The sequence below is a fragment of the Westerdykella ornata genome (assembly GCF_010094085.1).
Source record: "Westerdykella ornata strain CBS 379.55 unplaced genomic scaffold EI97scaffold_47, whole genome shotgun sequence".
NCBI classification, from domain to species: domain Eukaryota; kingdom Fungi; phylum Ascomycota; class Dothideomycetes; order Pleosporales; family Sporormiaceae; genus Westerdykella; species Westerdykella ornata.
This window is the reverse complement of record NW_022986897.1, coordinates 55178-75126: the sequence shown is the minus strand read 5'-3', so window position 1 is coordinate 75126 and position 19949 is coordinate 55178. Positions and strand designations below refer to the sequence as shown.

General features: G+C 53.6%; 9 protein-coding genes across 9 annotated transcripts; 4 read left to right on the top strand and 5 right to left on the bottom strand.

Moving 5' to 3' along the window:
- Positions 1 to 130: 130 nt before the first annotated feature.
- Positions 131 to 1706, bottom strand: EI97DRAFT_240027 (ribonuclease H-like protein). The gene is made up of 3 exons (XM_033794046.1): positions 1590 to 1706; positions 856 to 1540; positions 131 to 765 (listed from the first exon to the last, which is right to left on the bottom strand). The coding sequence occupies exons 2-3, from the start codon at positions 1479 to 1481 to the stop codon at positions 264 to 266; spliced, it is 1128 nt and encodes a 375-aa protein (XP_033649459.1). The 5' UTR covers positions 1482 to 1540; positions 1590 to 1706; the 3' UTR covers positions 131 to 263.
- Positions 1707 to 2212: 506 nt separating this feature from the next.
- Positions 2213 to 3108, top strand: EI97DRAFT_427357 (uncharacterized protein). The gene is made up of 3 exons (XM_033797221.1): positions 2213 to 2462; positions 2519 to 2774; positions 2824 to 3108. Exons 1-3 carry the CDS (start codon positions 2454 to 2456, stop codon positions 2970 to 2972), a joined length of 414 nt encoding a protein of 137 aa, XP_033649458.1. The 5' UTR covers positions 2213 to 2453; the 3' UTR covers positions 2973 to 3108.
- A 1312-nt stretch (positions 3109 to 4420) lies between these two features.
- EI97DRAFT_386931 (bifunctional 6-phosphofructo-2-kinase/fructose-2,6-bisphosphate 2-phosphatase) lies at positions 4421 to 6553 on the top strand (the record flags this gene model as incomplete). Its single annotated transcript, XM_033796089.1, has 2 exons — positions 4421 to 4674; positions 4732 to 6553. The coding sequence occupies 2 exons, from the start codon at positions 4421 to 4423 to the stop codon at positions 6551 to 6553; spliced, it is 2076 nt and encodes a 691-aa protein (XP_033649457.1).
- Positions 6554 to 7985: 1432 nt separating this feature from the next.
- Positions 7986 to 9374, top strand: EI97DRAFT_470813 (uncharacterized protein; the record flags this gene model as incomplete). Its single annotated transcript, XM_033801792.1, has 2 exons — positions 7986 to 8126; positions 8295 to 9374. 2 exons carry the CDS (start codon positions 7986 to 7988, stop codon positions 9372 to 9374), a joined length of 1221 nt encoding a protein of 406 aa, XP_033649456.1.
- Positions 9364 to 11155, bottom strand: EI97DRAFT_485731 (uncharacterized protein). The gene has a single exon (XM_033802151.1). It carries the CDS (start codon positions 11073 to 11075, stop codon positions 9642 to 9644), a length of 1434 nt encoding a protein of 477 aa, XP_033649455.1. The 5' UTR covers positions 11076 to 11155; the 3' UTR covers positions 9364 to 9641.
- Positions 11156 to 11792: 637 nt separating this feature from the next.
- EI97DRAFT_470811 (uncharacterized protein) lies at positions 11793 to 13365 on the bottom strand. Its single transcript, XM_033801791.1, has 3 exons — positions 13255 to 13365; positions 11864 to 13154; positions 11793 to 11811 (listed from the first exon to the last, which is right to left on the bottom strand). The coding sequence occupies exons 1-2, from the start codon at positions 13352 to 13354 to the stop codon at positions 11881 to 11883; spliced, it is 1374 nt and encodes a 457-aa protein (XP_033649454.1). The 5' UTR covers positions 13355 to 13365; the 3' UTR covers positions 11793 to 11811; positions 11864 to 11880.
- A 742-nt stretch (positions 13366 to 14107) lies between these two features.
- On the bottom strand, positions 14108 to 15244 carry EI97DRAFT_347476 (uncharacterized protein; the record flags this gene model as incomplete). The annotated part of the gene is made up of 1 exon (XM_033794801.1): positions 14108 to 15244. A coding segment is annotated over one exon (1137 nt), but the record flags the coding sequence as incomplete, so codon positions are not given.
- Positions 15245 to 15618: 374 nt separating this feature from the next.
- Positions 15619 to 18033, top strand: EI97DRAFT_437396 (mitochondrial cytochrome-like protein b2). Its single transcript, XM_033799335.1, has 4 exons — positions 15619 to 15784; positions 16177 to 17550; positions 17635 to 17708; positions 17765 to 18033. The coding sequence occupies exons 1-4, from the start codon at positions 15757 to 15759 to the stop codon at positions 17852 to 17854; spliced, it is 1566 nt and encodes a 521-aa protein (XP_033649452.1). The 5' UTR covers positions 15619 to 15756; the 3' UTR covers positions 17855 to 18033.
- A 220-nt stretch (positions 18034 to 18253) lies between these two features.
- On the bottom strand, positions 18254 to 19664 carry EI97DRAFT_386865 (uncharacterized protein; the record flags this gene model as incomplete). Its single annotated transcript, XM_033796086.1, has 3 exons — positions 18254 to 19034; positions 19089 to 19360; positions 19485 to 19664. 3 exons carry the CDS (start codon positions 19662 to 19664, stop codon positions 18254 to 18256), a joined length of 1233 nt encoding a protein of 410 aa, XP_033649451.1.
- Between the last annotated feature and the right edge of the window lie 285 nt (positions 19665 to 19949).

The following is a 19949-nucleotide window of genomic DNA, read 5'->3' as shown; positions in this document are numbered from 1 at the left end:
GAAGCGACGGAGAGGGAAGAACAGGAGAGGGTGAAGAAAAACCATACACCTTAGAGTGAATGGGACGGAAACCGGTGGCAAACTTGGAATTTATGAAACAGACAGAAATTCGAAAGGGACTTGGGTGACAAGAGACACAGATATGCAGATATTATTACCAATGCAGCCAATCACTTCGGCCACAATTCATTCGTAGGGTATCCATGGAGAAGAGAAAGAAGAAACCATTTCACGCCCCCGCCATCAGCAGTAGAAACGCTCACTCAAGCACCTCCGGCCGCCCCCTCGTGCTCCTGCAACGTCTTGATAAACGCCCACTCATCCTCCTCCCCAACCTGCTCCAACCCTTCTTCCTTATCGCTGGCAACCTGCGCCGCCTCCTGGATCGCCCTCTCCGCCATCAACCTCCTCCCCATCTCCGCGCCCCTCACCGCCAACCGATCAGCCTCGACATTCCCCCTCTCACTCGCATGCCCCTTGACCCACTCGAACCTCGTCCTCGCACCAGCCATCTCCCTCTCCCGGATGCGCTCCAGAATCGGCTCAATGAGATCTCGATTATCTACATTTTTCCCGCCGGCGGTCTTCCAGTCGTTGCGTTCCCAGCGGACGAACCACTCGGTGACGCACTGGATGGCGTAGTGCGAGTCGCTGCGGATGAGGGCCGTCGTGTTGATGGGGAGGATGTCGATGGCGCGTTTGATGGCGGCGAGTTCGGCGCGTTGGTTGGTTTGCTTGCCTGCGCCGAGGGGGGCGGCGACGTTGCTTTGGTTGTGTCAGAATCATGAATGCATTGGTTGAAAGGACGAGCAGGGAACAAAAGGAAGGAGGGGAAGTGGAAAGGAGGATACGGACTTTGGGTTCCCGGGACCAAAGTATACACCTATTCCGGCCACTGCGCCTGCATACCCGTTATTCGGCGCCGCGCCGTCGGTGTAGATGATCATGGGTCCACTGAAGTCCCCCGTGGGTTGCCATTTGCGAGCGTTGAGCTCCTCCTCCGTCTTGTATTCTATCGTCCCCGTTTCCGGGTTTAGCTTGATTCTGCGGTCAAAACCGTCCTCAGCGTCTTCGGGTAGAGGCCCCGTCCCAGGCTCGATTTCACCGTTGGGGAGATAGACGGCGGCGGGGGTTCCGTCGTTCTTCTTCTGTTTCTTGGACGTCGTGGTGTCTGCGGCTTTGGGCGTCTTTCGTGTTGATGTAGCCATGCTGGGCCGGAGAGAGATTTCGGAGGCTATATCTTCTTTTATGCTGGGTGCGGCACTGATGCTGTTCGTCGCGTTGAGCGAGGCGCTGCTTCCTGCATCCCTGGAGTCTACAAACGCCTGAGCTTCCTCTCTCGTGGAAAAGCGCTGCTGCTTGGAGCCTGGGTATCCTCGTATCTGCCGTTTGACTTCGTCGTAGTCGGTGTATACGCCTGGGTTATGGCCCACCTGCACGCCGTACCATTTCTCGGGCGAGGCTTTGGGTTTCGACGACATGGCGGAGCTGGGGCTCTGGAGGAAGGCTTCGGCGTCGGTGTAGGAGGCGAACTTCTTATCTGGAGTGCGGTCAGCGCAAAAGCTGCGGGGCGTGGAAAGGGTACATACGTACACTCGGCGCCGGAGAATTCCTTGATCTGCTCCTGCGTGTCGGCCCAGCTGAAGTATATGCCTGGCTTCCGGCCTTTGCGAACTGCGAAGTAGGCTGGAGGCGGCCTCTTGCGCTTCTTGTCTGCCGACGAGGTTGCAGATAGGGATTTGGTCTCCGACATGATGTCTTCCTCTTCACAGATGTATTCCTCCTCCTCAACGCACTCTAAGTATTGGAATGTGGAACTGGAACGGCGGAAGGTGCTTGGATTTGCGGGGTAACCACGGACGCAGGGTGAGTAACAGGTTGAATGACAGGTCAAACGGCAGCGGCCCGTTGCTCGCACGACGCGCTGGAAGTGTGTAGAGGCGACACGCGACAAGGTTTGCCGACAGACCGCGATCATAGACACCGTCGCGTCGCCGGGAGATTGAACGGTCGTGGCCGCAGAACGCTTCGGAGTCCGATGTTCACTCAGTATTGGAGTACTATAACAGCATTGGCGTCGAAGAGGGGAAATGCAAGAGGAGTGGGGGTAGACGCGTGGGAGGTTGACCACCAGAAGAGGGAAGGGTCCGAGCGCCAATCTGATCTCAACCCCACAAAGTCGCACGGGCCAAGAGTGAAAGGCGCAGTGGAAATGATGTGCGCAGATGATGCCCAGCATAGAATCATCAATCCCATATCTACTTTTCTTGTCCGCAGCTTGTACACGAGCCTGCGGGAGTGCACGAAATACCGTTCAATAACGACAAGACAGTGACAAGACCTCGGCGACGCAGGGTTCCACCAACCAAGCTGTGCTTGGGCCCGTCTTCGAGGCCCTCTATTTGCATATCACATATATCACATCCCAAAGGGGCCTTCGGAGGTGCTGCACCATGTTCGAGGTACAATCTAGTTGAGCTCTCTCATACTGATTACATGGTGTTAATAGGACTCTCAGGGACGACATGCAGCGGACCGATACCGCCTTCGTTTGCACAGAGCCCGTTCGGTAGTCCTCACAGGCAGTGAACTGGTCGAGATCCGCGCTGCGCAGCGGACGTTCGAAGGAGCATACGTCCGGACGGCGCTGGGACAGTTCTCCTTCGCCCTCGTTGTGCTGAAGATCTTCACGGCAGAATTCTACTCCATTGGCGCCTTGTTTGCTGCATACGGGGCCGGAGTGCTGTTCACGAGCTTGCTGCGCCGGCAACAAGGTCCGGCCAACAACACCAGAAATCTCATGTATTCAACTAACAAGCATAGGAAACAAGCAATTCTTCTCAGAGGTTGGCGAAGATGGGCTGAATCGGAAGAGATTTAGGACGTCTGGGAATGTCGTTATGGTACTCACGGTGCTGACGTTACTGGCTTACGTTGCTCTCCTAGTTCTCATTGTCAAGCTGCGTTCATGAGTTGTAGATCCGAGATCTCGGACACTGAAGAGAGGCTGTCGCTTTTCCACGTATCGCGTATCGCGTATCGATGTGCATCTAGAGCAGACAACATAGAGAGACATAATGTGATAGGACTAAAACATACATTGATGCCAAGTTGGTTGAAAGTAGTGGCTACTTTCGTCGAACCCACATGCACACCGCAAGGGGTAACGCATCACAAGACCACGCAATCATGCCCTACCTCGATGCCTTTTGTGAGGCGGCGTAGGAGCTGTTGCCGAGAGATGATGCGGTGTTAGCTGGTTGTGGTAGATGGATCGGCGGCCATGGCGATGCGGAATCCCATATGAGATGCACTAGGGCGGGCATGTGAGGGAGGGTTGGCGTAATCTTTGGTTAAATCAGCAACGTTTGGAGGCCTCAGGAGGGCGCAATCACTTGCCGCTCGCGTGTGTGAATGATTGGACAGCAAGACTGCGAAGTCGGTGCTTCGGGGCAGGCCTGGGGAAGCGCGTTCGTTACCTTGGTGTATTGTACTGTGATTCCACTAGTCGAGGGCCATTGCCTGGTTATCGGCCTGATTGTTGCATTCACACCGAAGGGCGGCCGAGAGCTACTCCATATAAGAAAGCGTCGGCCATGCGCGCAAGGCGATCGACCGAATAATAACGCCGGTAGCTAGCAGAAAATCACGATTCCTTCTTTTCTTTTCGATCTGTCATCGGCGGCGTTTGCTGAAGCGACGGTGCGTGCTGCCGGACCTTCTTTGACGCACATCACCATAAGGTCCAAAAAGTGCTGATAGTCCTCCCTCCCTCCTTCTCTCCTTCTCTCCTCTACCTCTCTGGTTCCTACTATTTCCTGTGCAGCCATACAGTCAACCTGCACCTGTACGGCGTTCCGGATTCGACTGAGCTGAAGCAAACTGTCCGACGTCTTATTTTCCGATTCCACGAGCTGGATCACTTGCAGTGTCTCTCCACCAGGTGACCAAGTTCCACACTGTCAGCGGCAGCCCTCCAGTACCGTATCGAGAACCCGCAGCGGCTCGCTGGATCCGGCTCTCCACAAGGACAAACATAAAAACTCGGTGCAAGTCTCTGCTCTCGCGGACGTAACCCGATTCCCACTCGGACCCACAACAAGCGTTGCTTCCGACATCAAGAGAAACCTTAGGAAGTCGATCTGCGCCAGGGACCGGCCCACCGCCACACCTTTTGTGGCTTTTACGCTAATCCATATCAAGCCTAGAATTGTTCTAGCGTCGACAATCCCAGGAACCCATTCCTGGGACAAGAGACAAGAAGACCATGGGAACGCCGATCCTTGCCACTAATCATGGTGACGGTGGTCCTGCGACCACTTCGTCAATGACCACACCTGAATCCCTCCGCCCACCTGCTTCCCCCCATCCTAGGAACAGCAGCTTCGGCCAACACTCCATCTTCGCCAGAAACGTTCTGATGAGCCAGATAATCGTTTCAGACGCCGACCCTGCACACGCCAAGCCCAGCAGCAGAACATCCCCCACACCATCACCATCCACGCACTCCAGCGCCCCAGCCTCTGCGCCTGGCAGCCATCCTTCCTCGGCGGACCGCACCCCGCTGCAAAATGGACATCTAAAGCTACCGCCGGCCGCACGTGCGGTCGCGGATACCTATGGCGCTGCCCTGACGGACACGCCCTTGTCCTCCATGCCTGGGAGCCCGCACATGTACGTTCTGTCAAAGAATGAGTCACTCAAACCCCACCCAACTGACCATCTTTCCAGGCCTCCGATGAGTAGAAATATATCCGCCACATCTACTCCCCGTTCACGCCCGACCACCTTAGACATTCCCGGTCTCACCAAATCCAAGGTCTCGCCCGACGGCAAGATCGCCCAGCGTGATGTCGGCTCCAAATTGGTCATTGTCATGGTTGGACTCCCGGCCCGCGGCAAGAGTTACATCACAAAGAAGATGATGCGCTACTTGAACTGGCTTCAACACGATACAAAGATCTTCAATGTCGGCGAGAGGCGAAGGGTAGCCGCCAGCGGTCACGGCTATCGCCTGTCTTCGTCGAGTATGGACAAGGTCCCCTCTGGGATCAAGCGTACTTCTGAAACGAGAGGCCAGTCGCTTCCGGAGATTGCCGCACATATGTTGATGACGGGGGACTCTTCCGCAGTTGGAAATGTGACACCCCTGAATTTGCCTCCGCCAGAAAAGCAAGATGAGAAGAAACATGTTCCCATGCATTCAGAATCACCTGCCCGCGTCGAGGTCAACTCGCCGGGCCCTGAGTTGCATACTCCTGCCAATGGAGAGCAGGGTACAGAAAACGAAGCCATCGATCAGTCCGCGAGCTTCTTTGACCCCCTCAACAGAAAGGCCGCGCAGCTTAGGGAGCAATGTGCCATGGAGACATTAGACGAGCTGCTGGACTACATTCTGTACCAGAACGGCTCCGTCGGTATTTTCGATGCCACCAACAGCACCTTGGCTCGTCGGAAGCAGATCATGAAGAGGATTCGCGACCGTGCAGGGCCTGAACTCAACGTGCTGTTTGTGGAGTCGGTCTGCCATAACAAGAACCTTTTGGAGGCGAATATGAGACTCAAACTTTCGGGACCGGACTACGAAGGCACAGATCCTGTCGCTGCTTTGGAAGACTTCAAGAACCGTGTCGCCATTTACGAGAAGAATTACGTTCCCCTTGGTGATTACGAGGAAGAGAACAACATGCCCTATGTCAAGATGATCGATGTCGGAAGGAAAATGATATCCCATCAAATTAGGGGCTTCCTTGCTGGCCAGGCAGTATTCTACCTGCTCAACTTCAACCTCTCCCCAAGGATGATATGGATCACTCGCCATGGCGAGTCGGAAGATAATATTGCTGGCAAGATAGGGGGAGACTCGGATCTGAGTCCGAAGGGCAGGAAATATGCCAAAACGCTCACCCGGTTCATCGAAGAACAGCGCAGAGAGTGGACAATCAAGCAGGCGGACAAAATGGCTCACTCACGCCTCCCTCCTACTTCCGGCGATGACACTCCACCGAATCCGTATTACGGCGAGGATGGCGAACAAAAGAACTTCTGCGTGTGGACCTCGATGCTTAAACGCAGTATCCAAACAGCTGAGAACTTCGACGAGGAGGAGTATGACGTCAAGCAGATGCGCATGCTGGATGAGCTGAACGCCGGCATCATGGAGGGCCTGACCTATGAGGCCATCAAAGCTAAATATGCCGACGAGTACGAGTGTCGAAAGAGCGATAAGCTGGCGTATCGCTATCCTGGCCCAGGAGGCGAGGGCTATCTGGACATTATCAACCGGATCCGTCCTGTCATCGTGGAACTGGAACGCATGACCGACCACTGTCTGCTCATCACACACCGCTCCGTCGCTCGCGTCCTTCTGGCTTATTTCCAGGGTCTGAAGAGGGAAGACGTCGCCGACCTGGACTGTCCTTTGGGTATGCTGTATCAACTGGAGCCCAAACCTTATGGTGTCGAATTCAAGGCCTGGCGTTATAACGAAGAAAAGGATTGGTTCGATTACATGCCTGATTACAAGCTTCATAGAGGCCCGGCGTACATCTGAGACGTTCCATCTCGCTCGGATGGCCCATCACCGGCTACAATTGGCATCTTCTCTTCCCTGACTCGACTCAATCCTAGCCTGTCCGCGGCTACGTATCCCTCGGCATTGGCTTTCTTGTTCGTATGGTATGGCTTTGGTATTTATGCTGTTGTCTCTTTTGTTGGTGTTCGGTCTCTGCTTCTGGCATATGTTGGCGTTTTCAGGGAACGGGTGAAGTCACCCTTGGTGGTCGGTTGTTGCTCCTGTGTTGTGCTCAACGGCACGACCGGGTCGTTTGCGACTGGAGGGCGTTTGTCTTTTCGGTGTATTCGGTACATGGGGCCGGCTTTGGGCAATGGTCTCTGCGGGTTTCACATTGCGGTTTCTGCTGGGTTCATGCAGGCTGCGTGGGTAGTGTTCAAGACCCTACTTTTTGGAGATCATGGGCCATAACTGTAATGCGATGGTACTGATGTCCGTGATTGTTTTTCATTTCATGGGTGGTTGGTTCCATGGGAAGTAACATAGGATGTGTATGGCGATCAGGGTACTGGTTAGGCGTATCAATAGGGTATTGGTAGAGGGAAGGGGGATTGGAATCACGTGGCTGTGGACGACAGTTACTTGGACAGTCTAGTAGAGATATAAACCTATTTATCTGCATCATTCTTGCTACATATGTCTACGGGTGTATCTTTATGCTCAAGGAATAAGCCACCGAACGCTAGATACTTCAGATTCACTTGACCTCTAATTCACCATGCAATCAACCCAGCCTCCCCTTCTACCATATATGCATCAGGGCAGAGGAACACCTTCTTGAAAACCAAACCCCGCAGCCTCGCTTCCCCGCACAATCTAGAAGTCTCCACTTACACGTGGACGCCAATCCACCAGTTACCGCGTTCGCAATACATTAGCCTCGCCTTGTTTTGGCTGCATCCCGGGGTAGAGGTAATATATATCCTGGTTACCGAGCAGAATGCAGGAGCGTTGGAAATGCAGGATTATAGATTGGGAGTTGAGCATGCGGGGGAATGGTTTTGAGATCGGTCGATGGTTGAGAGGGGATATGAATGGTGTTCGTTCCAACACGGATTATTTGGAAGTTGGAATATATATACTGTCAAACAGTCAACGGACTATGTTCTGCTGAGGACTGCTTCACGCCCTGCGCTAGTGAAGGCAATGAGACGGTGTTGAATATGTTGACGATATGCCTGCGTTGCCGCGCTCCTTGTTGCGAGCGACGCTCCTAACGTTCGCTATCATCACCATATTCTACCTCTTCTCATGCGGAGTGCCGTACCCGCCCTCTTCGCGCGCACTCGACGGCGTATCTCCGCCTTTCGGATATTCAACATGGTCGACTGGTAGTAAGATTGGCAGCGAGGAGAAGAAGAAGAAGGTTAAGGGTATAGCGCCGGGCAGAGATGGTTTTGAAAGGCTGGATATGGAAGAGGAAGAGTGTAGAAGGGTGTTTCCGGGACTGCTGTTGGATGTCGATGATATGATGAGGAGGGGGGAGTTTGTGTTTGAGAAGGGTGATGGGGGGTATATGGGGTTGGTGCAGGGGAGGGTTTGGGGTGGTGAGGTGGGTGGATTTGTTTTCGTCAGTGAGAGAGTTCCATGTTTCCTTACACAGAGTCTTAATAATTCTTGGAGTCAAGACTTTATTTTGCCACTTCCTTGCTCTTAGCAGTCTTCTCTCTTCTTGATTCGTCCTAAGAATGACACTGAGCGAAGACTCACCCACCCCCAGCTCTACATCCTCACCACCTCCCCCACCCGAACCCCCCAACTCCACCACCAACGCCTCGCCACCCTCTCGCAAATCCACCGCGCCCTCCTCACCTCCCCCTCCCCCCTCCCAAACACGCATTTCGCCTTCGTAACCAACGACGTCCCCAAGAACGATTCCTGGGCCTTTGCCAAAGTAAACAAACAATCCAATCAGAATGTCTGGCTCATGCCACACTTCGCCTTCTGGGGCTGGACTGGCGCGGCCGGCCGCGAACTCGGCACCATGGACGAAGCACTCTCGCGAATCGCAAAAGTCGAGAAGGGAATGAGGTCTTGGGAGGAGAAGGTGGATAAACTCGTCTGGCGCGGGACACCCTGGTTCAACCCGCTCGCGTATCCGACCCTGCGGCAGGATCTCCTGCGCGTGACGAGGGGGATGCCGTGGGCGGATGTGCAGGCGTTGAAGCCGAGTGCGGGCGGGCGGGGAGGATATAGCAATGCGCTGCCCATTGAGGAGTTTTGTCGGTACAAGTATGTGGTGTATACGGAGGGGGTGACGTACTCGGGGCGTTTGGCGTATCATCAGGCTTGTAAGAGTGTGCTGATTATGGCGCCGTTGACGTATTTGACGTATACGACGAGGGCGATGAGGCCGATTTGGGTAGAAGATTTGGTGAGTGGGGTTGGCGGGGGGAAACAGGTTGGGATAGGGGATAGGGTGTTGTTTGATGAGACTAAGACGATGAAGACGGGGAAGAAAGCCTGGGGACAACAATCGACGCCGATTCTGAAGACGTTGGGGAGGGAGAGGTGGAAAGAGGCGAATGCTATTTACGTCTCGCCCGATTTTTCCAATCTCGAAGATACCGTTGCGTTTTTGGAGGGGCATCCGGAAGTCGCGGAGCGGATAGCTAGGAATCTGCGAGATGCGGTTGTTGGAGGGGGTGTTTTGAGTAGGGCTGCCGAGACGTGTTATTGGAGGGGGTTGATTAGGGGGTGGGCGCGTGTGGCGAGGGAGGGGGAGAGTTGGGGGAAGGAGAGGGGGGTGAGGTTTGAGGAGTGGGTGTTGGGGCAGGTGGGAAAGGAGACGGGGAGATAATGGGGGTTTGTGTTCATTTATGGTGGGAGCTGTTGCTCTGATATTTGGTTGTATGGGGGATGGTTGGTACGTCTCTTTTTCTGGCGATGTTGGCCTCGAACGGGAAAAGACAGGGTGTGATACGCTTCCGACGTAATTCCCATGGTTTCAAAGGCAAGCGCCGTCATCATTTCCAGTCCGTTAGTGCTTTTCTTTCCTCGGAATTCGGCTTCTCTCTACTCCTTCTTTCCTTCATTTACCACTTCACTTCCACACCCAACAATCCTCCTAATAGTACCCATCCGCCTCAATGCTCTCCACCACATCCTCGTCCATCTCCTCCATCTCCTCCATCTCCTCCATCTCCTCCATCTCCTCCATCTCCTCCATCTCCTCCATCTCCTCCATTTCGTCCACCTCCTCCATATCCCACTCCTCATCCACCTCAATACTCTCCAGCACATCCTCCTCCATCGCGCCCATATCACCTTCCTCATCCTCGGCATCCACCTCCTCCACACTCTCCAATACCTCCCCCTCCATCTTCTCCTTAGTGCCTTCCTCGCCCATACCCTCCCCACCACCCACCCCCGGACTCACCGTCCCCCTCGTCCTCTCCAACCAACTCCTCCCCACCCTCACCGTCCGTCGATACCCAAACCCAGTCCCCATTTCCCTGATCCTCTTCTTCGCATCCCTTGTCCTCCCCAGCGCCGTCAGATTCCCTGCCGAGTCGATGAAGCCGACGCGCAGGAGGGTGCAGAAGCTTGTCGGAGCGGTGATGGAGAGGTGCAGGAAGTTGGGACTGGGAGTGGAAGTGGGATTGAGATTGTTGCCGGAGGTATGGGGTTGGGCCGGATGGTAGTGAGAATTGGGGGTTGGGAGGTTCGAGGATGGGTAGTTGGTAGGGGACGGACGGGCGCGGGCCATTGGGTTGCTGGTTGGAGTGTGTTGGATTTGGCTTCGGTTGTGGAGTTCGTGGCGTTGAGTCGCTGCGGTCGGTGTGCGGGTATAGGCTTTGCCATCCGAGCCGAATTGCGAGAAAGGTGGAAGCTCAGGCAAGAGCAGGTTCTGTGTCAAGGGCGCGCGGACGTACGCAGCTGTAGCGGAAGGTAATGGAGATGAGGAAGCCTCGCGGGACTCTCGACCCTTTGTGGAGCGACTTGGGACCTCTTCATCATCCTCACTGCCGTGTTCCTTCGTATCTCTCGTGTTTCTACTGAAGAAGCGCCCGAAGTTAGGACCTGGGGGCGGTGCGCGCATTCCGCGTGCGAAGGGAGGCGTATTCATCACCCTGCCCCACCCGGAGGAGAAGATACCGTTGCTGCTTTGCCCATTTTGCCGAGATTCGGGAGGAGTGGTGAGGTTGTTTAAGTTTAGGTCAGAGTGGTCTGGTGGCACGTAGCCGTAAATGTGCTTCAGTTCTTCGAGCCATGGGTCCACGTCGTCGACAGCCGGAGATCGTAGCCAGCGGTATAAAACGAAGCTTGTGTAAATGAGAAGTGAGGCTGTGAGGAGGATGGCGGAGATGGTGAGTGTGACCGAGCGATGGACGTTTATCTCTTTCAGAGAGTTGATGATTCGGTCGCGGAGGCGTTGATTGGAGTCGGGGGGAAGCTCGAAGTGGAGGAGGATGGTGGATATGTAGTTGATGAGTGGGTGAAAGAAGACACACAGCCAATCTGCGCTGTAATGATAGAGAGACTGAAGCGCATCCATCATGGGTGGCTTGGTGGATGGAGTTGACTTTCTGGCAATTCAGTGAGGCGCGAGGTTGTGGTTGGGGGTTGTGGAAATAGACGAAGCGCTTGTGGGAATGTAGAAAGAGAGGAGCAACGGAAATCTCTGCTTTATCTACGGGGATAAATTCTGGATCTCCCTTGAGGCGAGGTGAAGGCGAGTCACTGATGGGACGCGTGCTTGTTTGCCAAGACCCGGCTTTCACTGCTGTTTGGTAAGCTAACGGAAGTATCACCGCCCTCACTCCGTTTACCACATGAAAATCTATGCACCCTATAAGAAAACGGAACTTGTGCCGTTGTATATGTTCTTCAAGGGAAAATGGAGTATCTTTCTAGGATCTGCAATGTCAGTTTCCATGTTCTGTGGCCTGTTTACCGCTTGTATTCCGGCATACGTTCTTATCTGGCGTTCTGGCAACGCTTGCCAGTTTCAATATGGCTTAAGTCTCTATGCGTAATTCGAAATTCCAGCTTTGCCTTCCTAGGTGCGTAGCAGTGTGTATCTTGGTCCTACCACAAAGGCACCTTCTGCGTTAATGCAAAGAGCACATCTCTCCTCCGGCATAGGAGACGACGGTCAGATAGTGTCAATTTTTGGTTAAAGAGGAAGATTCCTCAATGGACCGTTCTCACATTGAAGGAGGACCCCTGAGGAGGTTGGAGCCTCGACGTCCGCATCAATCCGAGAGGTGTTCGGCTCGTATGAAAGGCTCAAAGCCTTTTAAACGATTAACGCTTGCCAGCTAGAAACAACCCAAATGAGACGAACATGGGATTTTATTTAGTTACTGCAGGTTGTCGTGGTCGCCGTCATCGTCATCCCTATCAAAACGGAAACGCGGATCACCCTCCTCACCTACAGAGTACTCCATAGCATAGTGTCGCACCGGCTCCGGCCTGTCATCCATCAGTGAGAGAAGGGCATCCCTATCCTCTTTTCCTTTGAGTAACTGCCGAAGCCGCTTGCCATCCCACATGAAACAGCCCCAGAGCCGCAGCTTGGTCGGTATGTAATACCCATACAGATTGCTATACGTCCCCTTCCAGAAGATCGTCCAAGCTAAAGGCGGGCCCGTCGCGTCCAAGTCGTCCTGTTGGAAAGGGAGCGGATCACGCCTTCGCTGCATCTCATCCTCCTCTGTGGGATGTTTCACGCGCCGCTCGTCCTGCACGGTGCCGCCACCGTCCCAGAAAAGGAGGTAGAGGTCAAGGTGCTGAGTCCAACACATGTTGACTCCCATCGTAAAAACAACGTAATCGTAATCACTCCTACGAGAGAGTATCATCTGGAGGAATGGCAACCCGAGTTGTATAGTTCCTCTTATATAGTCCTCCCGCATATATTCATTGTCCAGCGCCTTGCGCTCCGGGTCCGTGAATTTTGGCCACGACGGACGAACATCGTCATGTATTTCTCTCAGAATCCGGTCGTACATGTGCATGGCGAAGGCGTGGACGCAAAGGATCTCTTCAATCTCCCACGGCTTGTACCTGCAGAAGAACCAGTGGAGGACATATTCCGAGCCAAAATAAACCCATACGCTTCTGGAGTTTTCTCTGCTCATCACATTGAAGAACAACTGGATGCGATATAGGCCACGGGTAATGCGTGCTTGTTCCGATAGGCTCAGTGGCTCCTTCATTTCCAGCTCCTCTTGGGCCCATTGGGCATATGCCTCTATGAGGGGGTGGATGATGCACCTGTAGAACCGTACCATTTCTACGACTCGGTCCTCGGATACATCGTCATCCGTGATGGCGCGGGAGCCTAGCGTACGCAGTCGCTGATAATTTTCCGAGAAGGCACCCAGTTCTTTCGCTTTGATCACCCTGGATGCTGATTCTGCTATTGCATCCGGTACAACATCCCGCAACGTTTTTGCGAATACCCCGCGCAGAGTACTCCAGCGATAAGCTCGATATAATTGATGATAAAGAGGGGAGGCATGGACGAGGGCTTTAAGACCATTGATGTCCAGGTTTAGGAGCACAGCAAGCCTGATTTCGGCGGGCAGACTCTCCAATTTCGAAAGTGGTTTTGAGAAAGTCGATGGGGGATCTTCGCTAGAGTCAACCTTTGTGTTCCGGAATATTTGATTTAATTTTCATACTGTATAGAGCGACAGGTGAATTCTGAGTCACTGAAACGGCACACGTACCATTGACGGGAAAAGGAGCTTGGTCTGGTGCCGCAGCTGCAGACGGCTGGCGAGATTTTGAAGGCCGCAACGCCTTGAGCTTTTTAATGAGACTCTTCATGGGTGGTTGATAGAAAGTGAGAAGGTGGTGGAAGACGATGATTACTTGTAGCTAATAAGGTGCAGCCTAGCTGACAGCGACAGGGTTGTTGATCCTTACTGATCAGATTGTGGTTGGGGAATGCCCACCCGCCGAGCTGATGACTTGTGGCGCAATAGCCGCTGTGAAACGTCTTTCCAGAACGTCCCCCTGCAATACAGTCGTATTTGTTGGCAGTTGAGTCAATCCTCTCCATTCAAGTTACCCTAAGTGCGGAGGCACCTGGGCGCTCGCACGATCCGCAGGCACACGAACTCGCTCTAACACAACATTTCTACCTATGTACCCTAGGGTATCTTCCACTCGAGCTTCCAAGCAAGTCAGCAACCAAGCGGCATAATTAATATGATACTCCGTAACTGAAACCTTTCGCCAACACGAAGGGCTTTTGTGCTATAACAACTTCTTTCGCAGGTTTCATTGCGCTGCAACTGCCTATACACCTACATATGCAATTGGTTTGTCAAGCAAGTAGAATCAGAAATCCCCTGCACAAATGAAGTGTGAATCTTAGAGACCAAAACCAAAACGAGATCCTTGCACACTGTGCTAAGAAATATAGGTCAAGTCGAATCCGTACATTGAAAATCGTAGAATGAATGATGGCACATGTCAAATGAGTTTCTTGGCATACTTATCTGCCGGAGGGGACTACAGGTCGTATATGCGTGCCATCAGAAAATCGAAGGAGTCCCGCTGGTCACGGGTGCGCTTTGATTCCCGCTGCCGCAGGAGGACATCATCTCCGTAGAGCTTCTGAAGTCGCTCAGCGTCCCACATGATATATCCCCATTGACGCAGTTCCTCGGATATATGGCAGCCGTACAGGTTGCTATACGTCCCCTTCCACATCATTGTCCAGGCCAACGGAGGCCCTGAGGCATCACCGTCTCCTGTGAAGGGAAGAGGGTCGCGACGTCGCTGCATTTGATCCTCCTCAGTGCGATAATTCATCCATCGATGCCTGATGGGTCCTTCTTTGAAAAAGGGTTCATGAAACGAGCCGTTTACTGGCCATTGGAGATTCATCCGTACGGTGTGGACGAGGTCGTCATGATGATTCTTTTGAGAGAGGACTGTGTGCAGCAATTCGAGACCAACGGATAGAGTTCCATCAAGAAGTAGGCTCCGATTGAACTCGTCATCGAGATTGTATCGTGCAACCCGCCTACGGGGACGGCTTTCGGCGCTGGTGTGGCGGTCGGATGATTGCAAATCAGAATAGAGGTCCGAGAGAAGTCGATTGTACACACGGCTGGCGAAGGACCAAATGCATAGAATCTCTTCAACTTCCCATGGTTTATATTTGCAGAAGAATTTGTAGAGAACCACATCGGGTGGAGTTATCCTGGGGGTTGAGCGACGGCGTCTTGGGCCTTGACCCCAGAGCCAACAGTATAGCTGGAATCGATACATTGCGCGGGTGACGCGTATTGTTTCTGATCGGCTCAAAGGTGTTCTGGCCTCGGGGAGGGTCTCCTGGACCCAATGAGTGTATTTTGCTACTAGAGGTTGAATTGTGCGCCTGTAGAAGGCTGCTATACCGATCAGCTGGTCCAAGGAGATGTTCTTGTCGAGAATGACTGCTGCACCTCGAGCACGATTGCTTCTATAATGGCTCAGGAATTCGTCTTCAGACACGTCGGTATCTGCCTCCGAGACGGCTACGGCGTCAGGTATGATGTCTGCTAACGTCCGGGCTAGGCTTCTGCGGATGATGGTGTCGCGATATAGGCGATAGGACTTGTAGAACACAGGGGACGCGTGGACAAGGCTGCAGAGCTCGTTGATTTCCAGAGTGGAAAGGAGCTCGTTCCTGATCTCTGGAGGGAGATTTTCCAATCTAGAATTGCTCATCGTAGCCATGTCTAGACGGAAATGTGTTTACGAGGATTTCCTTTGTCTTTCGCAGCTGGGTCAGGAAAGGCGTATGGCGATACTATTCACAGAGTTCGCACCGTCATCGGAGCGAAAAGAGGTATGGAGAAGAGTAATGGATGGCTCGCGAGCGTATATTTGAGACCGCCTTCTAGGTGCCCCTTAACTACCACTGAACCACCCCGGAACGACGCAAAATGCTGTGGCGGGTTGATCTTACATGTCCTATCTACTAACCTCTTCTGTCACCCTCCCACAATAGTAAACCATTTCGGCATTCCTAAACCCGAGGCTAATAGACTGATAACCCCACACCCCACGCGTACACCAAACGTGGAGCCGATTCGCAAGTTTCCCAGGGTTTTCGACTTCGTCGTGAACACCAATCTTGACTTGCGCTTGGGTTACTTTGGGAAGAGAAGGTACTTCCGGGATATTCTGCTTTATTTGGGAAGTTTATTTCCATCGCTCAGAGCATTGCAACCATGGCGAAAGTGTTCTCTTATGCGGAAGGTGAGTATTTGCTTGTTTGACCTTCTCCACATCCTCCCATGAAATGCCCATCTCTTTCCAGTCTCTCAGTTTTCTATTTGTATATATCTCGACTGATGGACTCTATATCTCTTCTGACCCATATTCACAATGCTCCGTTTCTACATCCCTCAGCACTTCGTTTCTATATCTCTTCCCTACATTTCCGTGGCCCCACATACATAGGTATCTCTCTGTCACGCCCAAATTCCATTCTTGCTTATGTCCGTATCTTCCCATCTCCATAATCTTCCAACCATTTGTCCTCTAGTCTCATCATCACAATGCCCTCGCATATGCGTCTCTCTCCCCACCCCCTCAATCACCCACAGCGAATCTCAAAGCACACCAGGCATCCCTAACACCACCCACAGTGTCCCAGCACAATACCCCTGAAAGCTGCTGGGTCATCCTCTACGGCTGCGTGTACGACGTAACCTCCTTCCTCCCCGAGCACCCGGGCGGCATAAAAGCCATCCTCAACCTCGCCGGCCAAGACGCAACCTCTGAATACGATCCTATCCACCCCAGCAACCTCCTAAAGGAAAGTCTCAAACGCGGAGATGTAAAGAAACTCGGCACCCTCGACGCCTCCACCGTCCCATCACCCACCTCACCCTCCAACACCTCCGCGTCCCCCACCCCCTCAAAACCCAACCTCCAGCACCTCCTCAACCTCGACGAAATCGCGTCGACCGCCCTCCAACTCCTCTCCCCAAAAGCAAAAGCCTACTACCACTCCGCCTCCGACGACCTGTACTCCAAAACCTTGAACTCGACTGTCTACTCGCGCATCCTGCTGCGCCCCCGCATCTTCCTAGACTGCACCACCTGCACCACCGCAACCACCTTCCTAGGCCACAAAGTCCACCTCCCCATCTTCGTCTCCCCCGCAGCCCTCGCTCGACTAGGCCACCCCTCGGGCGAGCGCGGCATCGCCGAAGCCTGCAACACCTTCAACGCAATGCAAATCATCTCACACAACGCGTCGCAATCGCCCGAGGAGATCGTCAGAGACATGCCCGAGTCCATGGTATTCGGATGGCAACTGTACGTGCAGAACGACCGGAAGAAGAGCGAAGCCATGCTCGCCCGCATCCGGCACCTCAAACAGGTAAAATTCATCTGTCTGACACTCGACGCCCCCGTGCCCGGGAAGCGCGAAGAAGACGAACGCTTCGGGAACATCGGTGCCGGTGCGCCTGTCCCGAGTGGCATCCAAGCGGCAAAGGGGACGGCCAAGGTGTCCGAAACCAGCGCTTCGCCAACGACGACTGGCGTCTCGTCACCACCACCGAAGAAGAGCAACGACTCGACGGCCGGCCCCGGAGCAGGTGTAGGCCGGTCCCTCTTCTGGGGCACCGCCGCAGACCTCACATGGCGCACCACGCTCCCCTGGCTCGCGCAGCACGCGCCCAAACTCCCCATCGTCCTCAAGGGCATTCAGACGCATGAGGACGCGTACCTGGCCTCGCTTCACGCGCCCCAGGTCCGCGCCATCATCCTGTCGAATCATGGCGGCAGGGCGCTGGATACGGCGCCCCCGGCCATTCACACGCTGCTCGAGATACGCAAGTATTGCCCCGAGGTGTTTGATAGGGTCGAGGTGTGGGTGGATGGCGGCGTGAGGAGGGGCACAGATGTAGTCAAGGCGTTGTGTTTGGGGGCGAGGGGCGTGGGCGTCGGAAGGGCGGCGTTGTATGGGTTGGCGGTTGGGGGGAGCGAGGGCGTGGAGAGGGTGTTGGAGAGTATGTATTCCTTTCTTCCATGATATCCTTTATGAGCTACTCGGGGATCGCACCGAGGATACAGAGGCTAACTGATTTGTGCAGTCTTGAAGGCCGAGACGGAGACGTGTATGCGGTTGCTTGGGGTCAAGAATGTGGATGAATTGGGCATGCAGCATGTAAGTCGCTACATTATACATCTACAACTTCGCTATCAAGAGCTAACTCCCCCGAGATCAATGCCCGCGCCGTGGAGAGGGATATCTACGACGGTCCGGACAATCTGGCAAAGGCAACGCTGTCGATTGGGAGGCCGAAACTGTAGTCACGCAGATGCATTGATTCTGCACTTCCCGTTTTGTAGTTACGAGAGCATGTTCTGTTCACGAGACAGGCAAAATAGAAATCATGCATCCATTTAAGTAGAAAACGACATGCTGCGTCCATCGGGACAGGGTATCTATCAAAATATAGTACAGAATGTATGTCTTTTCGTTATTCGGGTAGACTCCCGCATCCGTCAACAAGCCGAACGCCCCCATTAGAAACCGATCATGGCCGTGTCCCATTATCGTAATAGTAAGTGATCACTTTCAAAGCTGTCCGAGAAAAACATTATCGAGCCAGGCCGAGGTAACATGCCTCCGTGGCGAAAGGTGCAACAGGGGCTCCGGATCATATATCGCCGGGTTAAGCATACATGGATAGTGGCGGTCAGACGACATCAACGGGTCCTCCAGGGCCCCAATTCGACCTCTCTTATCGCTCTGGCGTAATCCCGGACGCTAGCAGAGTCCTGCGTCGCTGGCCAACCATGGTTATGATCACCATTCGGTCGAGATAAAAAGACGGGATCTACCGGCTTCAGGGGAGGCCCATACAATGCGCTCGACACGATGTTCTCGGGGTCTCCATTGATCTCGCCAAGATCCCTAGAGCTGTGCCCTTGCGACGAGGACGAGGCTTGGTTCCCGGCCTGCTCGCTCGGCGTTCTTTGTTTCCCGGAACTGTGATCTCCTGAGCCCAGAAAATTGGTTTCATCCACCACAGCAGGGTCCGGGCTCGGAAAGGAATTTGACAACGGATCTCTGTAAGGATCGGAAGCTTCTCTTTCCCATGCCTCGACCAGATGCCTGTTGTCCCAAGTGCGTCGATCGCTAGTATCTTGACAGAAGCTCCCTATACGGCTGATCTTGAAGGCGCGAAGCCTGTCCAGCGCGGTCTTGAAGTCGTCCAGAACGACCATATCGGTGAGACATTTGAAGACGAAGGCGAGTTTCCAGAAAGGATTGATCCCGACGGGAAGCGTCGACTGGAAGGCGGATGTGACGGAACAAATGTCCAGGATGATGAAGATGACGCTGATAACCATGGCTAGAAGCATGATGCCAAACCGCGGCGATATCCGTATGATCTCTTTCAGGGTCAGGTCATACTGCGTTTTGATAATCCAAACAAGCGCCACAGTAGTGAAGATCCACCACGGATCTCGGCACAACGCTTCCCTGGCAACGAGAGTTAGCGAACGTCAGTTTCGGATTACAAGTGGACTGTCATACCAAGGCCTAGTCCGTATGAAGAGCTCATTCTTCTTATGAAAGTACGCAAAGTTTGCGTAGATTTCCACGACCCAGTATGGCTGAACCAAGATTATCGACCCGATGAATGCCCAGCTAACCGGCCGAGAGAGGAAAGGTTTAATCTTCATCCAGGATACAACGTTATGTAGCGACCAGGATGCGTTTAAGGGAATGGCGCCAACTGACAGCCACCAGGCGTAAACAGGCCTGTGGAAGAACAACCAGAAGCCTTGCCATATGCCGAGTATAAGCTGCGGTTCCGTTAGCTGTGCCGTCGTAGACACATGTGGAGCGACTGTACGGTACCTCGAGAAGAATCAACTAGGCGAACGAGTTAGCGAAACGGATCATGCGTGATATTCCGGTAGTGCATACCTTGTGGAGCAGGACTCCCCTCCGCATATTCGCCATGGTGATGAAAGCCATGATGATCAGAGATCCAACCATGAATCCTTGAGCCCACGCTTCAAGGATGAGACCATCGGGATCTGTAGGCTTCTGGATCTCATCCTCGCGTCTGAGGAGCGCACTGGAAGTCGGCCGAAGCGGACTCATGACTTCTGATAAATGCTGAATATCAGGAACGGTTGTGGGAAGGTCGTTTTAACATGGACATGATAGCAGCTCAAGGCCATGCTCGTCGTGTACAAAGGCACGATGGCTGAGTGAGTGTGGCGAAGCGCGCAGACGGTGAGAGTGACAATGGGGGTAGAAGCGTAAAAGTAGAAGTACAAACAAACGGCAGTTTTGGCTTCTCGCGTGCGCTGGCTCTCCGCGCTTTTTACTCCGCAAATGATGTAGCCCTACTAGCAACTCAGAGTTGGAGCTACCGCATGCGCT

Coding starts and splice junctions, on each gene's coding strand:
- EI97DRAFT_240027 (XM_033794046.1), bottom strand. CDS start 1,481: ATGTCGTCGAAACCCAAAGCCTCGCCCGAGAAATGGTACGGCGTGCAG. Junction 766..855: donor TTTGGTCCCGGGAACCCAAA/GTCCGTATCCTC, acceptor ACACAACCAAAG/CAACGTCGCCGCCCCCCTCG.
- EI97DRAFT_427357 (XM_033797221.1), top strand. Junction 2,775..2,823: donor CTTGCTGCGCCGGCAACAAG/GTCCGGCCAACA, acceptor TAACAAGCATAG/GAAACAAGCAATTCTTCTCA.
- EI97DRAFT_485731 (XM_033802151.1), bottom strand. CDS start 11,075: ATGATGGATGCGCTTCAGTCTCTCTATCATTACAGCGCAGATTGGCTG.
- EI97DRAFT_470811 (XM_033801791.1), bottom strand. CDS start 13,354: ATGAAGAGTCTCATTAAAAAGCTCAAGGCGTTGCGGCCTTCAAAATCT. Junction 13,155..13,254: donor AGCTCCTTTTCCCGTCAATG/GTACGTGTGCCG, acceptor ACTCTAGCGAAG/ATCCCCCATCGACTTTCTCA.
- EI97DRAFT_437396 (XM_033799335.1), top strand. CDS start 15,757: ATGGCGAAAGTGTTCTCTTATGCGGAAG. Junction 15,785..16,176: donor AGTGTTCTCTTATGCGGAAG/GTGAGTATTTGC, acceptor CACCACCCACAG/TGTCCCAGCACAATACCCCT. Junction 17,709..17,764: donor ATGAATTGGGCATGCAGCAT/GTAAGTCGCTAC, acceptor AACTCCCCCGAG/ATCAATGCCCGCGCCGTGGA.